This window comes from Populus alba, chromosome 19 (genome assembly GCF_005239225.2).
Source record: "Populus alba chromosome 19, ASM523922v2, whole genome shotgun sequence".
In the NCBI taxonomy this organism is placed as follows: Eukaryota; Viridiplantae; Streptophyta; class Magnoliopsida; order Malpighiales; family Salicaceae; genus Populus; species Populus alba.
The window spans coordinates 6,254,358-6,272,235 of record NC_133302.1 but is presented as its reverse complement, the minus strand read 5'-3'; the positions used below and the strand labels follow the sequence as shown (position 1 = coordinate 6,272,235).

At 32.4% G+C, this 17,878-nt stretch overlaps 3 protein-coding genes across 3 annotated transcripts in view; all 3 read right to left on the bottom strand.

The window, feature by feature from the left end:
* Nucleotides 1-7,282, bottom strand: part of LOC118035587 (uncharacterized) — a 59,149-nt gene extending 51,867 nt beyond the window's left edge. The window contains 3 exon segments of the mRNA XM_073407013.1: nucleotides 6,571-6,695; nucleotides 6,809-6,898; nucleotides 7,029-7,282. Coding sequence (XP_073263114.1) covers nucleotides 6,571-6,695; nucleotides 6,809-6,836 — 153 coding nt within the window. The 5' untranslated portion in view covers nucleotides 6,837-6,898; nucleotides 7,029-7,282.
* The window catches only part of LOC118035583 (probable disease resistance protein At1g61300), a 42,872-nt gene that overhangs the window by 4,905 nt on the left and 20,089 nt on the right, over nucleotides 1-17,878 (bottom strand). The gene's annotated exons all lie outside the window — the stretch shown is intronic.
* Nucleotides 9,868-13,849, bottom strand: LOC118035581 (probable disease resistance protein At4g27220). The gene is made up of 2 exons (XM_073406558.1): nucleotides 13,628-13,849; nucleotides 9,868-13,287 (listed from the first exon to the last, which is right to left on the bottom strand). The coding sequence occupies exon 2, from the start codon at nucleotides 13,279-13,281 to the stop codon at nucleotides 9,868-9,870; it is 3,414 nt and encodes a 1,137-aa protein (XP_073262659.1). The 5' UTR covers nucleotides 13,282-13,287; nucleotides 13,628-13,849.

Below are 17,878 nucleotides of genomic sequence, written 5' to 3'. Positions count from 1 at the left end.
TTCTTAGCTCACAAATAAGCTAGCAACAATTATAAGAGAATCAAATCTCCCCAATCACATGCTCAGCACTCAGAAAGCAAATTTACAGAATAATAAGTCTAACAAACTTCTTGATCTAGTGCAACAGATAATTCTAAATTTATTAAATAGACTCATTAACATTTTTTATATATTTATTGACATAAAATAATTCTAAATTTATCTAAGTAAAATAATATACAAAACGTGGTTAGTATAACTAAACACACTGACTTTTGGCTACCAAACTAGCTTTTGGCATTAAGTGGCTTGTCCCCAGAACCTGCTCCCAAAATGCCAGCAACCGAGCATGAAAAGGTTTCAACCCTGTGCCTTTTTCCTTGTAAAAATATAAATAAAATTTTAAGTCAAGGAGGTCCAGTCTTTAAATGCTCCAAACATTATCCATGTCTCAAGCTTATGTGATCCAAGAATTCATATTTATTATAAAATTATAATTTTATATGAGTTTTTATCTTATGATTCAAGAAGTTTATATTGTATATTCAAGAATTTTAAGTTTATAGTTAATTTTTATAATTCATAAGAATATTTGATCCCTGAATTAGTTTTATAATTGTTTTGCATAAATTCTTAAGAGTAAAAATATTTTAACAATAGTTTTCGTGCTAAAAAATGATACTCTATTCGACTTTTAATTCAAATTGTATTTTTTAAGTTTTTTATTTTTGTAAAATTGATTGGAAAAAAAAAATCAGGTCATGTGGACTTAACTCGAATCCGCAAAATCAAAGACACAAGTAAATAATAAATTTCAATATTCAGAGTTGAAGACCAGTGGAGCAAAAATCTGACTATGATATAAAACGTGTTGAAAACATCATGCAAATCGTGTTCCTTTAAAAATTTTAATTATTATTTTTTAAATTAATTTTTTTATATTTTGAAATCATTTTGATATGCTAATGTTAAAAATAATTTTTAAAAAAAATATATTATTTTAATATATTTTTAAGTAAAAAATACTTTCATCCGCAATAACATTTCATGCTTGTTTGGGATTGGCAAAGTCAAATGTTTAGACCAGTCATATAACAAACTGTCTTTATAAATTGGATCACATGTAAATAAATTTTAATTAGTGTAGAGACACCATTGAGTAAATTGGGACCAAAGTCTAGGACTTCGATAATACTTAAATAATAGTAATGTTCCTACAATAACAATGACGTTACATAACTTACAGTGTGTGTGTGTATATATATATATATATTGGATGTGCAAAGCACAAATAATAATAATTTTGGATGCAAAACATAGGCTGCAACGCAGATGGAATCCAAATATAAGTTATTCCAACTTTCTTTCTATCCCAAGAAATCGAGAATGCTTGTAGCTTTTGATGTTTAAGAAATCGAGATAACCATTTTTGAAAGCAAAGGCTTTAAATATTCAAAACAAGGATCCACTGTAGCTTTTGATGTTTACGGGTTTTGGAAATGCGCTTACGCTTTTAAATGTTTTTTTATGTTTGTTTTTAAAAAATAATAATTTGATAAATTTTTTCGTATTTTTTAATAATTTTAATATATTAATATTAAAAATTAAAAATAATTTAAAATTTTATTTTTTTAAAAAACTTCTAATACATACTTTATACCACAATACCAAACACTTTTTTTTTTTTTTTTGGATTCGAGGAAACCCCACTCTCCGGAAAGCGTACTTTGTGGGTCTAGATAAGTAAGTAAAACCCCGGCTGTCCCAGGCTCTTACAAGAAGTACACGCCCTGACTCGAACTCAAGACCTGCTGTGCAGATTTCAAGCCTTTTGACACCACGCTACACCCCTTGGGGATACAATACCAAACACGTGAAAACATTGAAGTGAAGTAGTAGGATCTTAAATGGTCCCAACATTAGTACCGCAAAGGCTATTGGTGTTTGATGAAATTAGTTGTCACTGAAAATAAAATCATTCTTTGTGAATTAATTAATTACTCAATTAATCCCTAAATTAGTTTTCTTGTTTTTCACAAAATTTTTAAGAATAAAAATATTTTATTAGATGTTTATTATAATATTTTATTTAAGTTTAGATTTTTTATTTTAAAAATTGAATTTTATTTAATGTAACAAATATTATGGATTGTTGTTTTATTTGATGACGACGATCAATTCTGAAATATTATTTGATTTTATTAATTTTAAAAGAATATAATATTTTATAATATAATGAAATGTTGTGTGAATTTTATATGTATTTGTTTTATTGATTTAATTTTCTATTTCCTGTATATGCTACGCAGATGAATTAATCTTCATTTTATATGCTACGCTCCTAAATTCTTACATTTTTGTTAACAATAAGAGATGAAGAGGAGGAGTTGGGTATGGAGGTGAAGGTATAATGTAACCAACAATCGACACAATTGTCCCTTCCACTTTTTGTCTCTCTTCCTTGAACTCTTAACTTAGCATCTATCCCTTTTACTCAGACAAAACCACCTGGCACCAGTGGAAAACTTCATTTTGATATTTTTTTTAAAAAAATGAGGTAGCTTGTTGCCGCCAATATGCAGTTTTTGCACCCTTTAGAAACATGCGTCTTTGGATTAACCAATTCTTTTAGTTTATTTTTATGTTGTTCATAAAGACAGAAAAAACTTAAAAATACAAATTAAAAAATCTTGAGGAATTGATTAACCAATCCTTTTAGTTTTTTTTTTTTAATGTTGTTTATAAAGACAGAAAAAACTTAAAAATATAGATTAAAAAATCCTGAGAAATATAGAACAATAGAATGAATTTTTGTACGAGGAAAATAGAATAGATAGAGGTATGAAATTTTATTCTAAATATATCCTTATAAAAGTGTCTTCTCTCTCTCTCTTTATTCTTTTTAATCTGTATTATATATTTTAAAAGAATAATTTATTGCTAGTTAATGATATAAGATGATTTGTACTAGTGAATAGATCTATTATTTTATTAGGTTACTTTAATGATAAATCAATACAGTATTTTTTTTTTATTTTTGGATTTTCATCTTGGAGAAACTCAATAGAATGAAAATATAATATTAATCAAACTTCAAACTATAATTATTTATCTATTGAGTTAAAAAAAAAAAAGGTACAAAGGGACGAAGGACTATTTTCATCATTCATATAGAAAATAATTATGTTTTGCACATGATTTTTAACAAAATGATTGAAAGAATGATATATTATTGAATATGAGCAAATTTAAGGTTACAATTGATTAGTATTCTTACAACGAAAGGATTATCAATAGTCAAACTTTACAAAGGGACGAAGGACATCCTTTGCATTAGGATGCTCCCACTCCACTACTGTCTCCCACCATTTTTTTGGATATACTTTGATTTCTTCAAGAAAAGGGGGAGGAGATGGCTGGCCATTTTCAAGCAACGGAAGACAAATTGGCATCCTCTTTAGCTTCTTACAACGCGTTACCCTAATATATTCAAGAGAATTCCAAATGATCAGTTTTGCACTGCAAATGCTTTTCAGTTTTGGTAGCCAACCCAATAACATAAATCTTAACTTTGGGAGAATGAATTCCGTGATGGAATTGGAGCTGCTGCTTTCTTCATCTGTTGTTCCTATTATCTCCTCCATTTTCTCACAATCACTAACTTCAATCCTTTCCAGGTTTACGAGGTTTGGCAGCAACACGAGTGGGAACAGCTTCTTCATATTGTTACATCCACCAAAACTAAAGTCTTTAAGACCAGAAAACGCACCATTATATGATGAAACCAAGAAGATGAAACCATTATATGATGGCAATCGTGGTGGAGCAGAGCAGAACCAAGAAGATGAAACCAAGCTCTCCATGTTATTGCATCGCATAATGTCGATGCGCTCCAGTTCAGTTGCATTCTCTAATGACAAAACATCACATAAACTTCTTGCATCGATGCATTCACAAACCAGTCCTTGAATGCCATTTAAGAACTTGACCTGAAAATCTCCATCTCCGTTGATACTCAAATTACTTGGATAATAATAATAATTCTCTTGCCAAAGATCTTCACCCACCATTCCTACTAAAATTTTGTATGTGCTTAATGATTGGATCCCATCCCGAGATCTGAGATACTCCACGAAGTCAGGGAGACCTTCGAAATGGCATTCCAAAGTTTCTAAATTTCTCAAGGATCCTACTTCCTTTCCTTTAACTGTTATCGAAGCATAACATTCCCCCGAAAACTCTTCTAGTACAAAGACTTGCAGGTGAGAGAGTTTTGGTAATATCCCACTAGGAAACTCCTTTTCACCACATCCATTCATTCTAAGATACCTCAGCTTGGTTAGGCATTCCATTCCTTGCGGCATCTTTGCAAGTGGAGTGCGAAAGAGATCCAACCTCTTCAGTGCCGTGAGCTTCTTTAATGATGGAACATGTCTTAATTTCTCACAATAATTGAGCAATAATGTAGTGAGACTCACCAAATCAGAGACAGAGTCTGGCAAATTTTCAATACCTGTGCAAGACAAATCGAGGACCTTGAGCCCATTCAATTGCTTGAAAAATTAATCCGCAACAAATCTCAACCCTCTATTATCACATAGAAATAGAGTGGACAGATTTGGACACCTAGGTGAATGGCTGGAAGGAATTTCTTCGATCTTGTTTTGCATTAATGAAACTCTCGTCAGATTCTTCGTCCATTCCTTTGCACCTGCTTTAACCATGTCTTGAGAGTTCTCTAGCAGTATTTTGATGGCCATGTCCCTAATCAAGTCATGCATCTTGACATATCTAATATCATTATAATCCATTTTAAAACTTTCCAATAGACAAACATTTTCAAGTCTATTAAGCATCGTGTGGCCCTCATCAAATGCATCTTCCCTTCTCCTCTTTCCTTTAATTATTCCCTCGTCGATCAAATAATCTATCAACCCCTCCCTTTCAATATAAATATCTTCAGGAAATAATGCACAGTACAAGAGACATTGTTGGAGTGCTAAATCACCTAACCGATCATAACTAAACCTCAATAACTTGAATACTTCCGTGTCCCTAAATTCTGATTCTCTCAATTTCTTCAATATATTTCTCCACTCATGCAGGTCATTCACTCCCCTCAAGCTTCTTGCCACTGTAATAATTCCTAGTGGCAAAGTGCTACATCACGTCCAAGTTTCTCCATGAACAAAGTCCAAGCTTCACCCTTAGAAAGTGGCTTCACTTTGATTTTTTGTTGGCAAACCATTCTATGACAAACCATTTCTGATCGAGTTGTCATAATCAGCTTGCATCCTTCCATCTTTTCAGGAATTCCCACTTCGTGTAGCTCAAAATTATTCCACAAATCATCTAAAATAAGAATCCATTTTTGTTTCTTCATTAGTTCTTTTGACAATTTAGCAGCTCTATGCAGATCATCATCTTCGCTTGAAAGGTCTAGATGAAGACGTTTAGCAATAAGATTCTGCAATCTATTAATGCTGAAATCTTGAGACACAGGCACCGACCAAACATGATCATAAATATTTGGTTTTTGTAGAAACTTATTATGGATATGTTGCAGTATTGTGGATTTACCAACTCCCCCCATCCCATAAATACCAATGGTTGAGACTTCCCCATCCATTAACAAAGACCATATCACCTTCGTATTCTCTTTGAATGCTTGACCCACTGGCTTTGTAGAGCTAGTAGGTAATAGAACTCCTCTAGTCTTGTTGTATTTCAGACTTTCAGAAGATCTAGCTCCAGCACCAACCTGCACTGATCTTCGACTATTCTCCACATCCTCCTCCACTGGTTCTGTTCTCACTCTAACCCGATTAATTCTCTCTTCCCCGGCACCTTGTTCCAGCACCCCCTGAACTCCCACTTGTATCCTTCCAGCACCCCCTGCCAAATTGCCAAGTACTGCATTGCTTTGTTCCAACGATCGATCCACTGGTTCTGTCCTCGGACTGCTCTCGAGTGCCCCATCGGAAACTCCATCTTCTGGTGCTTTCATTCCGGTCATGCTTACTACGTCGTTTCCTGCTATTGCATGTGAAGTAATCCTCTCTTCCCCTACTCCGGGTTCTACAACCTGAACTTCTCTTTGTACCCTTCCAATTCCTCCTACCATTGTTGAAATTCCACAATCACTAACATTGATTGAACCTGCTGTGATTTTCTGTCTTTTGTTGCCACCACACATAGCTTTCCAGGCTGCTTCTTGAACTTCTTTAGGCACCCCATGACAAATGGCAACATTATGCCCTTCCTCTCCTGATAAATGCCATTTGATCCTTGAAATGGAGGTTTTATTGGCAAATGTATGTGGACAAAACTTACACTTCATGCTACCATCAATCCTATCTTCAATATAATTCCAAAATGGATCCTTTGATCTAACCATTTCAACCTATATATAAAAAAAAAAGGTAGGTCAGAATAAAGAATAAAAATTGATGCAAGTTACACCATATCCAGATGGATGAGAAACTACTTCTTCAGTGTTGTTACCCTTATTTTGCTATTAAAATTGATAGTTAGTTAATTGCACAATCATAGGAGGGAAAAAGACGACGATAATTCAGTTATACTTCTTACTTGTTGAGTATTTAAACCCCTATTTTGACTTTGCAGGGAAGTGCCAAGGCCAGGATTTGAGGCATTTGGCCTAGCAGTTTGATTTTGCAATCCTAGCTCGGACTTGGAGGTTATCCATCTGTGACCTATATATAAATGAAGTGATCATATTATAAAACCTTTCCATAATTGGTAGTCTCTCTTAAGCAGTAAAAGTTAATACTGTGTTAAAACACAACAGCTAGAAGCCAATCAGTACCTAGGCACGAAGTTCTCTTGTTGGACATTGTCTATGTTAGGAATTACAGCAGCTCGATCGACTTGTCCTTGATTAGAAAAATATTGACTCCTGAATCCAAAATCATTTGCAAACAATATGTTTAGCTTGTTGGGTTCATGTTCAAGCTATGATGTTTCTTTCCTGATTGAAAAACTAATTTTTTTTATATAGAAAATACAAAACATGAAAAATTGGATACCGGGGAGCAGGAAAAGAAGGTCCAGGTTGAATGAAGCCACCATGTTCTGAAGTGGTTGCGTTCGGTGTCATATAGCCATGTCCCGGCTGTGGTTGATGAATATTGGAGTACTGATGCCTGAATGATATTCAAATAGTTAAACTTAGAACTGTTATTCTAACTTGGTTGATTTTCTAGTTCCATTATGTGCACACAAAAAAGAGAGATAGAGAGCTCAAAAAGACTTGAAAGATCCTCGTCAATTATGGTCAAGTTCATTGTTTTCATGATTAAAAAAGTACTCACCATGGTTTCAGGAAATGAAATTGGAAACTGAGTTGTTTGTTGAATACTATCGTTGACCACATTGTTCTGTCCACCTTGATCATTGCATGATATGGAGCCTTGGTTGACGTCAGCCGGCCTGCTTCCATGGAATAATATAGAGGATAAACTGAAGAATAACTAAATTGCAAGCAATCATCTTCTGATAAAAAATGCTTAAGAATGACGTACGAGAGAAGCTCAGACATATTGAATGGATCTTCTGATTGAAAATACAGTGATTCAAGATCGAACTCTGTCAACTCATCCATAGAAGATGGTGGGAACCCTTCCATCTGACCAAAAGTACAAGATGATTAGTACATACTGAGGTGAAAAAAGAACAGAAAGCACATAGCAAATTATATATATATAGTGGATTACTGGGTACCACGTAAGTCAAAACAAATGAAAAACAAATAAATGGTGAAAAGCATATTTTAATGGCAGTCCCATTAATTGGAAAAGAAAAGGGTGAATCTAAGAAAAGAAAAGCCTATTTTTTTTTAATATTAATATATAAAAAATATTAATTTAATATTTTTTTTTAAAATAAACAAATTTTCAAATGCACTCAAGCATAATTCTGAGTACAAAAACAAATTATATTTTTAATTGCGGGCATAACAATCTTGGCAGTACCGTTGCCGTTTTCTAGTTTACTAGAGAGAGGGCAGAAAGCCTTAAGAAAATAATCTAACATTCTCGATCTGGAGTGTCGATTCCACATTGAAGCAAATTAAAAGAATAAAAGCAAATATTAAATGATTTAATAAAAGTGACTAATGAAAAAAGTGCTTAAATTCTACAAACAGCAGATGGATAGTCGGAATCCCTTGAACACATTTGATATTTTAATTATTCTTATTTTGTTTAATGTAAGGTAATTACCGATCAAGTTAATTCTTTGAATCATTGTAAGAAAAAAAAAAAGTTGAAAAATATTGAATAAAAATGAATGGCAGTCCCATTAATTGGAAAAGAAAAGGAGTACTTAAAAACACTACTTTACCTACCCAATTATGAAGCTTAGAAGAAGATGCCTAGAAAATGTAAACACATGAATATGAGAAATAATAATATACTTTGCTTTTTAAAATATTTTTTTATTTAAAATAATTTTTTTATTTTATTAAAATTTATTTTTAATAAAAAAATAATAATTTAAAAAGAAAATAATTCAAAGTTTTTGAAAAGCATGTGCTCTAACAATAACAGATTAAATATGTGATTAATAGCATGTGATTAAAGGTTTTCAGTCGATGCCATTACATGCAGTCAAAGACTCCATCCTTGCTTTTAATAAACAAAACCTACACTCAATAATATGTCCTAGTTTTTTAAAAAATATAAAAAATAAAATGTTAAGAGTGAAGAAAGTTTGTTGGCGATATTATTAAATCTGGTTAGGGGAGTTGATATTAAAATCTTTTAATCTAATTTTTTTATTTAATTTAAGTTTTTAATTAAATTGTATGGAAATTAACTTAATTTAAATCAATTATATATCTAAATATAATTTGAAAGTCTGGTAAAGCATGGCTTAGTTTTTTTATAAAAAAACTCTAAACAACAACTTTTAAAAAAAAATATTAAAACAATAATAGATTTGATCGATCTCGGTCTCTCGTGACCTGGGTCATGAATTCTATTGGGTTTAATAATTTTTTATAATTTTTTTTATTTAATTATATGATAAAAATAAATGCTAATAAAATTAAGTATTATTCTTAAAATAAATATTTATTTAAAATTGTGATAATTTTATAGAAAACAAATAAAAATAAATCATGTTGTCTATTTCCAAACCAATCTAATATTAAAAGATAAAATTAAAAAAATTAAAAAATAAAAGAAAAAAAAATATATCAAAGAAATCACATAAGGAGTTGCTAAGAAGGAACCCGCCGCTTACCTATAAACAATATATAAAAGAAGTTAACGCGTGTACCACCTCAGTTATGAAGCTTAGAAGAAGATGCCTAGAAAATATAAACACATGAATATGAGAAACAATAATATTTTTTAGCCCAGAGGTTTTACAGTTCCATTGAGGAAAAAAAAGAAAAAATCAATATAGTATTTTCAGGTTATGCTATTTTCTAGTTTTAGTATTAAATTTAATATTTAAAAAATGTGTTTATGAATATGGCAGTTTCAGGTTTAGAAACCAAAACTGCCATATTCATACTCTCTCTTAGACATTTTAAAAATATGTGTAGATTTATAATAGAGAATAGATTTATTATTTTATTAGGTTACTTTAATGATAAATCAATATAGTATTTTTTTTATTTTTTGGATTTTCATCTTGGAGAAACTCGATAAGGATGAAAATATAATATTAATCAAACTTCAAATTATAATTATTTATCTATCCAGTTAAAAAAAAGGGACGAAGGGACGAAGGATTATTTCAATATTAACTAATAAGAATATCCTTGTTGATTTAAAGGACTATTTTCATCAATCATATCGAAAATGATTGAAAGAATTGAATATTATTGAATATGAGCAAATTTAAGCTTACAATCAATTAGCATTGCAAATCTTCAAACTCTGCAAAGGGATCTTCAAACTCTACAAAGGGACGAAGGACTTCCTTTGCATCAGGATGCTCCCACTCCACTACTCTCTCCCACCAGTCTTCTGGATATGCCTTGATTTCTTTAAGAGAAGGGGGAGGGGATGGCTGCCCATTTTCAAGCAACGGAAGACAAATTGGCATCCTCTTCAGCTTCTCACAATGTATTACCTTAATATTTTCAAGAGAATTGCAAATCAGTTTTGCACTGCAAATGCTTTTCAGTTCTGGTAAATCATACAATTCCAGAGTTATTAACTTTGGGAGAATGACTTCCGTGATGGAATTGGAGGTGCTGCTTTCTTCATCTGTTGTTCCTATTATCTCCTCCATTTTCTCACAATCACTAACATCAATCCTTTCCAGGTTTACGAGGTTTGGCAGCAACACAAGCGGGAAGAGCTTCTTCATACTTTTACAGTGATAACAAACAAACACTTCAAGACCAGAAAACGTACCGTTACATGATGGCAATGGTGGTGGAGCAGAGCAGAACCAAGAAGATGAAACCAAGCTCTCCATGTTATGGCATTCCCGAATGGTGATGCGCTCCAGTTCAGTTGCATTCTCTAATGACAAAACATCACATAAACTTCTTGGATCGATGCATTCACAAATCAGTCCTTGAATGCCATTTAAGAACTTGACCTGAAAATCTCTATCTCCGTTGATACTCAAATTACCCAACCCAACTGCTTTACTTGGAAATTCTTCAATGCATTGATCTACATATCCACCCACCTCTCCTACTAAAATCTTGCATGTGCTTAATGATAGGATCCCATCCCGAGATCTGAGATACTCCACAAAGTCAGAAAAACCTTCGAAATGGCACTCCAAAGTTTCCAAATTTCTCAAGGATCCTACTTCCTTTCCTTTAACTATTACCGGAGCATTCGTAAACTCTTCTAGTACTAAGACTTGCAGGTGAGAGAGTTTTGGTAATATCCCACTAGGAAACTCCTTTTCACCGCATCCATTCATTCTAAGATACCGCAGGTTGGTTAGGCATTCCATTCCTTGCGGCATCTTTTCAAGTGCAGTACGAGAGAGATCCAACCTCTTCAGTTCCCTTAGCTTCTTTAATGATGGAACACGTCTTAATTTCTTACAATAATTGAGCAATAATGCTGTAAGACTCACCAAATCAGAGACAGAGTCTGGCAAGTTTTCAATACCTGTGCAAGACAGATCGAGGACCTTGAGCCCATGCAATTGCTTGAAAAATGAATCCGCAACAAATCTCAACTTGTCATTATCACATAGAAATAGAGTTGATAGATAGGGACACCTTGGTGAATAGCTGGAAGGAATTTCTTCTATCTCGTTTCGCATTAGTGAAACCATCGTCAGATTCTCCGTCCACTCCTCTGCATCTGGCAACTCTTTTAATTGCGCACCTGCTTTAACCATGACTTCATATTTGTCTTGCAGTATTTTGATGGCCATGTCCCTAATCAAGTCATGCATCTTGACACATATAATATCATGGTACTCCATTTTAGCATTTTCCAATAGGCAGACATTTACAAGTCTATTAAGCATCGTGTGGCCCTCATCAAATGCATCTCCCCTGCTCCTCTTTCCTTTAATTATTCCCTCATCGATCAAATAACCTATCAACTCCTGCCTTGCAATCATATCATCTTCAGCAAATAATGCACAGTACAAGAGACATCGTTGTAGTGCAAAATCACCTAACTGATTATAACTAAACCTCAATAACCTGAATACTTTCTTATCTATGTCCCTAAATTCTGATTCTCTCAATTTGTTCAATGTATTTCTCCACTCACGTGGGTCATCCACTCCCCTCAAGCTTCCTGCCACTGCAATAATTCCCAATGGCAAACCAGCACATTCCCCAGCAATATCTTTCGCAATTCCTTCCACTTCTGGTAAAAGTGCTATGTCACGTCCAAGTTTTTCCATGAACAAAGTCCAAGCTTCTCCCTCCGAAAGTAGCTTCACTTTGATTTTGTGGTGGCAAGCCATCCGAAGACAAACCGTTTCTGATCTAGTTGTCATAATCAGCTTGCATCCTTTCAACAGCACAGGAATTCCCACTTCATCAAGCTCAAAATTGTGCCACAAATCATCTAAAATGAGAATCCATTTTTGTTTCGTCCTTAATTCTTCTGACAATTTGGCAGCTCTATGCACATCATCATCTTCATTTGCAAGGTTTAGATCAAGACATTTAGCAATAAGATTCTGCAATCTATTAATGCTGAAATCTTGAGATACAATCACCCACCAAACATGATTACAAATATCTTTTCTTTGTAGAAGCTCATTATGGACATGTTTTAGTATTGTTGTTTTACCAACTCCTCCCATTCCATAAATGCCAATGGTTGAGACTTCATCATCCATTAACAAAGACCATATCACCTTCTTATTCTCTTCAAATGCTCGACCCACTGGCTTTATAGGGCTAGTAGGTAATGGAACTCCTCTAGTCTCACTTGTGTTGTATTTAAGGCTTATAGAAGATCTAGCTCCAGCGTCAGGCCGCACTGATCTTCCACTATTCTCCATATCCTCCTCCACTGGTTCTGTCCTCACTCTAACCATGTTCTGCACATCATACATAACGACATCATTGTTTACTGATGGAGCAAATAGTTGGTCATAATATCTTCCATGATCAAGACACAATGGATCTGTTGGTTGGGATGAATCTCCTCGAGGCTCATCAGCTTGATTAATTGATGGCCTCTCACAAGAGATACCTCTCTCCAGATGCTGCACTTGTTCTGTTCTCGGTACAGTTTCAAATCCATCATGCAGACGCTCCACATCCTCATCTTCCTGCATTAAATACGTAGAGATTTCATTCAGCTGCTGCTCCTTTGAAAGGGCAGAGTGTATCTGAACCCAAGTGCCATCAACAAATTGATCCACTACATCTGTTCCTTGTGTTGCTTCTCCTCTATTCTCATGAGCATCAACTCTGAGTCTCCAAGGAGAGTCACTTCTGTCAACATGCTGAAAAGATCCTTCACCAGTGTATTCCATGTCATTTGCCGCTTCTAAACGCGAATGAATTCTCTCAGGCCCAACACCTTGTTCCATGCCTTGAACTCCCGCTTGCATCCTTCCAGCATCATTAACATTGCTTAAATTTGCTATGCTTTTATGTCTTTTGTTGCCACCATTCATAGCTAGAAAGGCTGCTTCTTGAACTTCTTTAGGCACCTGACCACAAATGCCAACACCATGCCCTCTATCTCCTGATAAATGCCATTTGATCCTCGAAATGGAAGTACCATTGGCAAATAAATGCCCACAAAACTTACACTTCATGCTTCCATCATTCATATCTTCAACTTCATTCCAAAACGGATCATCTGATCTACCCATTTTGTCCTATAGATAAAAAGGGTCAAAATATTGAATAAAAATTAATGGAAGTACATTAATTGGAAAAGGAAGGTTGAAACTAAAATAATAAGTTACAAACAGCAAAGAAACTAAGAAGAAAAAACAATGAATTCAAGGTTAACTTGGGGTCAATTTAGTATGAACTCCTTAAGGCATGGATTGTTACAACTGAGAAAGATCAAATTATTTATTTTTGGAAACTGTTGATGATCCTAACTCCAAAGTTTCTCATTAGAATTTCTACAACTTGTGTTTTCCTTGAAAGATTCAAACCAGAGTTACATGTGAAAAACAAAATGAAGAACATGGATTATAAATAATTTACCTGGATTCAAGTTGTGCTTCAAGTGCTGGTTTGCTTAAGCAGTATTCAGCAAAAAAGACAAGAACAGAGAAGAATATACGGTTTAAAAATAATAAGGAAGTTGCAAGATGTTGAGCTCCAGATGATTCGATTCAATCAGAAAAGGAAGCACTGATCATCAGAAAGGCTTAAGAAATTTGATGAGGGAAATCGGGAAGTCAATGGTATAATGAGATGAGATTTGGAAGATTATTGTATTGTTTGAGAAGAAGGAAGTTGCTAGGAAGGAAGCCACAAACTTTACCTACCAACTATTATATTATAAGATGTGGCAAGTTGCTGTACACCTCAAATTTGCTTTTCTTTTGTCTAGCGATGCATATAATTAAAAACTTCAACAAAAGAATCAGAAGCTAATTGCTGGCCGAGTTAACGTGTAGACCCACCCCATTGTTGAAACTTTGAAAAAGCTGACCTGAAAAGGCTATGAATGATGCCTCTCACAGATTCTCTATGAATGATGCCTCTCACTCCTCCCCCATCATTATCTGATACACTCCCTAAGAATTTAACGAAGAACAGCATTAGCAAAAAAAAAAAAAAAAAATAGTGCTTAGGGGTACTGAAACAACCGTTTTATATATATAACTTAATAAATTCTACTTATGAATACCTACTTGGTTCACACCTTGCGATTGAGATATCAGGCAGAAACACAAGTTTGATCGCTCCTAGAAAGGTTCAAAAACTGCTTTTCCGAGTTAGGATTTCCATAATGATTCCTGAGCAGTAAGAGTCCTATTCGTTTTGGTTTTACAACTAGTTTCGTTTCCCACGCTTTGTTATGGGTACGGATTCGTGGTGTCAGCATAAATTCTTCTTTAAAACAAAAGCCATAATCCTGCAAGTGTGAGTGCTTTTCTGCCTCTATGACATGGATATGGCTTAGAAATTACAGAGAATCTGTGAGTTCCAGTTTTGTATATATGTTGGTGTGCCTCTCATTAGTGAAAAAGCTAAATGCTGTTTATTGCACGCTGCTAATTGAGAAATACAGAACTCAGTTCAACCCAGCAAGTTGCTGCATCAGAGGTAAAACTCCATAGCAGTCAGCACAATCTATGAAGATAAAATTGAAAACAAAACAATCAATGACTAAAATTAAAAAAAAAATGCATCTAAGGCTTAGAAAAAACTGAGATAAAACACTATTTTTCTCTCTTGATACATGGTAGAAGCCTGAGCATATTTATTTATTTTTAATTTTAATTTTAATAATAGTTGTGTTCTTTCTACCCCAAGAACGCTAATTTCATTAAACAAGATTCTAAAGCCCGTATTTAGATAAATTAGAAGAAAGGACTCCAACCCTAGCGCAAAAGACCTATAAACTACTAGCCTAACAAATCATACCCAGAGAAGCAATATGTTTATTGACATAAATAATTCTAAATTTAATAAGTCTATTTAATAAAAAAAAAATTGAGCTAGCTTGTTTCTGGCTTTTGCTTCTCTGGGTATGATTTGTTAGGCTAGTTTATACTTTATAGGTCTTTTGCGCTAGGATACGTGGTTAAAATCAAGGTTGTCAATTTTGTTCCGTTTTGTTCTACTCGGAATGACCGAAACATTCCATACCAATTCAAAAAACAGAACAAAACGGAACAAATTTCACATCATTTTAAATCTCTGTCCGTTCCAGATTTTTTGGCTAAATTTCACCCGAAACGTTCCGGTTTCATTCCACATGTTCCGTTCCGCTCTTGAAAAGTCATTGAATGAAATTGAACCTTACTCAATTTCATTAATTAAACCACCCAATTATAAAAAGCTCTTTTTCATTACTATTTTCAATAGTAATGATATTAATAATAATATTGAAATTTATTATTATTATTTTCATTAACAATGATATTAATTTTTTAAAATTAGATTTATCACTAATATATATGGTTTATATTCATGTTTTTTTTTTATGTTTATACTTTGTAGGAATTTGAGTAAAACAATGGATGCTTTAGATTCCATTAGCCACTTGATAACATTGACCTAACTTTACATTTAAAATATTTTTGTTAAAACATTTTACTTTCATGATATTTTGATATTTTGTTTAAGTTGAATTACTTTAAGTTAAAGATCTATTTAATCTTGACTATTTAGAAATATTTTAAATTTTAAAATTATATTTGTTTGGCATTGTATTTGTATTGCATAATTTATAATTAATTTATCTTGAATTTGAATTATGTTTGTTGAATATATATATATATATATATGAACAGTACAACCCCGAAACGGCACGCCGAAACACTCCGAAACTGAAACATTTCATTCCAATTGAAAAAACAAAATACCTACCGAAACGGAATTGACAACCTTGGTTAAAATAACTAAACACATTGACTTTTAGCTACCCAACTAGCTTTTGTGAGATTTATTTATTTTTTTAAAAAAAAATATTTTAAAAAAAATTTAAAATTTAAAATTTAAATTTTTTTATTTAAAATTAATATTTTTTTATATTTTCAGATCATTTTAATGTACTGATATCAAAAATAATTTTCAAAAATTCAAAAAATATTATTTTAATATTTTTTCAAATAAAAATACTTTAAAAAACAATCATGACTGCACTTCTAAACAACTCTTTTTAACCCAAAAGGTCAAGTACATGTCCCAAATGCCAACAACCGAGCATAAAAAGGTTTCAAACCCATGGTGCCTTTTCGTTATTATAAATATAGAATAAAAATTAAGTCAAGGAGGTCCAGTCTTAAATGCTCCAAACATTATCCATGTCTCCAGCTTATGTATGATCCAAGAATTCATATTTATTACAAAATTATAATTTTATATGACTTTTTATCTTTATGATTCAAGAAGTTTATATTGTAAATTCAAGAATTTTAAGTTTATAGTCAATTTTATAATTCATAAAAATACTTGATCCCTGAATTAGTTTTCTAATTGTGTTCTTAATCCCTGAATTAGTTTTCTAATTGTTTTGCATAAATTCTTAAGAATAAAAATATTTTAACAATAGTTTTTGTGCTAAAAATGCTACTCTATTCGACTTTTAATTCAAATTGTATTTATATAGTTAAATGTTTTTCTCTTTAATAAATCCATTATTGGATTTGAAATTTATAACTTATTTTATAATTCAAAATGGAGATTTGGTTTGTTTTTTAAGTTTTTTTATTTTTGTAAAACTAATTGAAAAGATAAAAAATTATATCAAGTCATGTTGGCTTAACTCGAATCGGCAAGATCAAAGACACAAGTGAATAATAAATTTTAATATTCATAGTTGAAGACTGGCGGAGCAAAATCCGACTCTGACCTAGAGCGTTGCACTGCATTCTTTTAAAATTTGATATTGTTTTTTTATGTTTTTAAATTGTTTTGATGTCCTGATGTCAAAAAATAATTTTTAAAAAATAAAAATACATATTATTTTAATATATTTTTAAACAAAAAATATTTTAAACCATAACTATTATTATATTACCAAACACACCCTTCCCGTTCCTTTGTATAGACCACGTAATTTCCAAGACAACCTTAGCCATTCCTTTATGCAAGTGCACGCTTTGCCAAGCAATCCTTTAGGATAATGGGTTGCCCTCCGACGGCTTGCCATAACAGGACTAATTTCGACTCTTCGTTGGCGATAGCAGTGATGGGAATGATGACACTCCTATGCATCCTTGACCATTTCAATTCCGAGAAACTCCCCCACCATCCCATAAAAAAGTAGTCCTTTTTCTTTGAAGGATTTTCCCAATTAGTCCTTATATTTTAGATATGGTCTTCAACATGCTTTTACAAGTTTAATTACTCTTAAATTACCCTTAAGACATTTTCTAACCTATCCTTTTAATAAGTATCTTTGTTTAAGCTAATAAAGATAAAATTATTAATTACTATAAAAAACTCAATCCTACCTAATTTATTAAAAAAAAAATAAGATTTTTTTTATGTTAATTTTTTTCTCATGGTTATTTGTAAAGAAGAAACTGTATCTAACCATTAACATGTTATTTAATAATTAATTAAATTTCAAATCTTTTGTTTTATTAATTTTGACTTAAACTAATAAAATCAACCCATGACACTATTGATTTTATTATTAATTAATTTTTCCCAAACAATATTATTTTAATTTAAAAAAAATAATTCAAAATTCTTGAAAAAAAACTATATTAAATTGATTGGTTAATTTACCAAACTCATAAATAAGTCATGTAACAGACTATTTTTATAAAT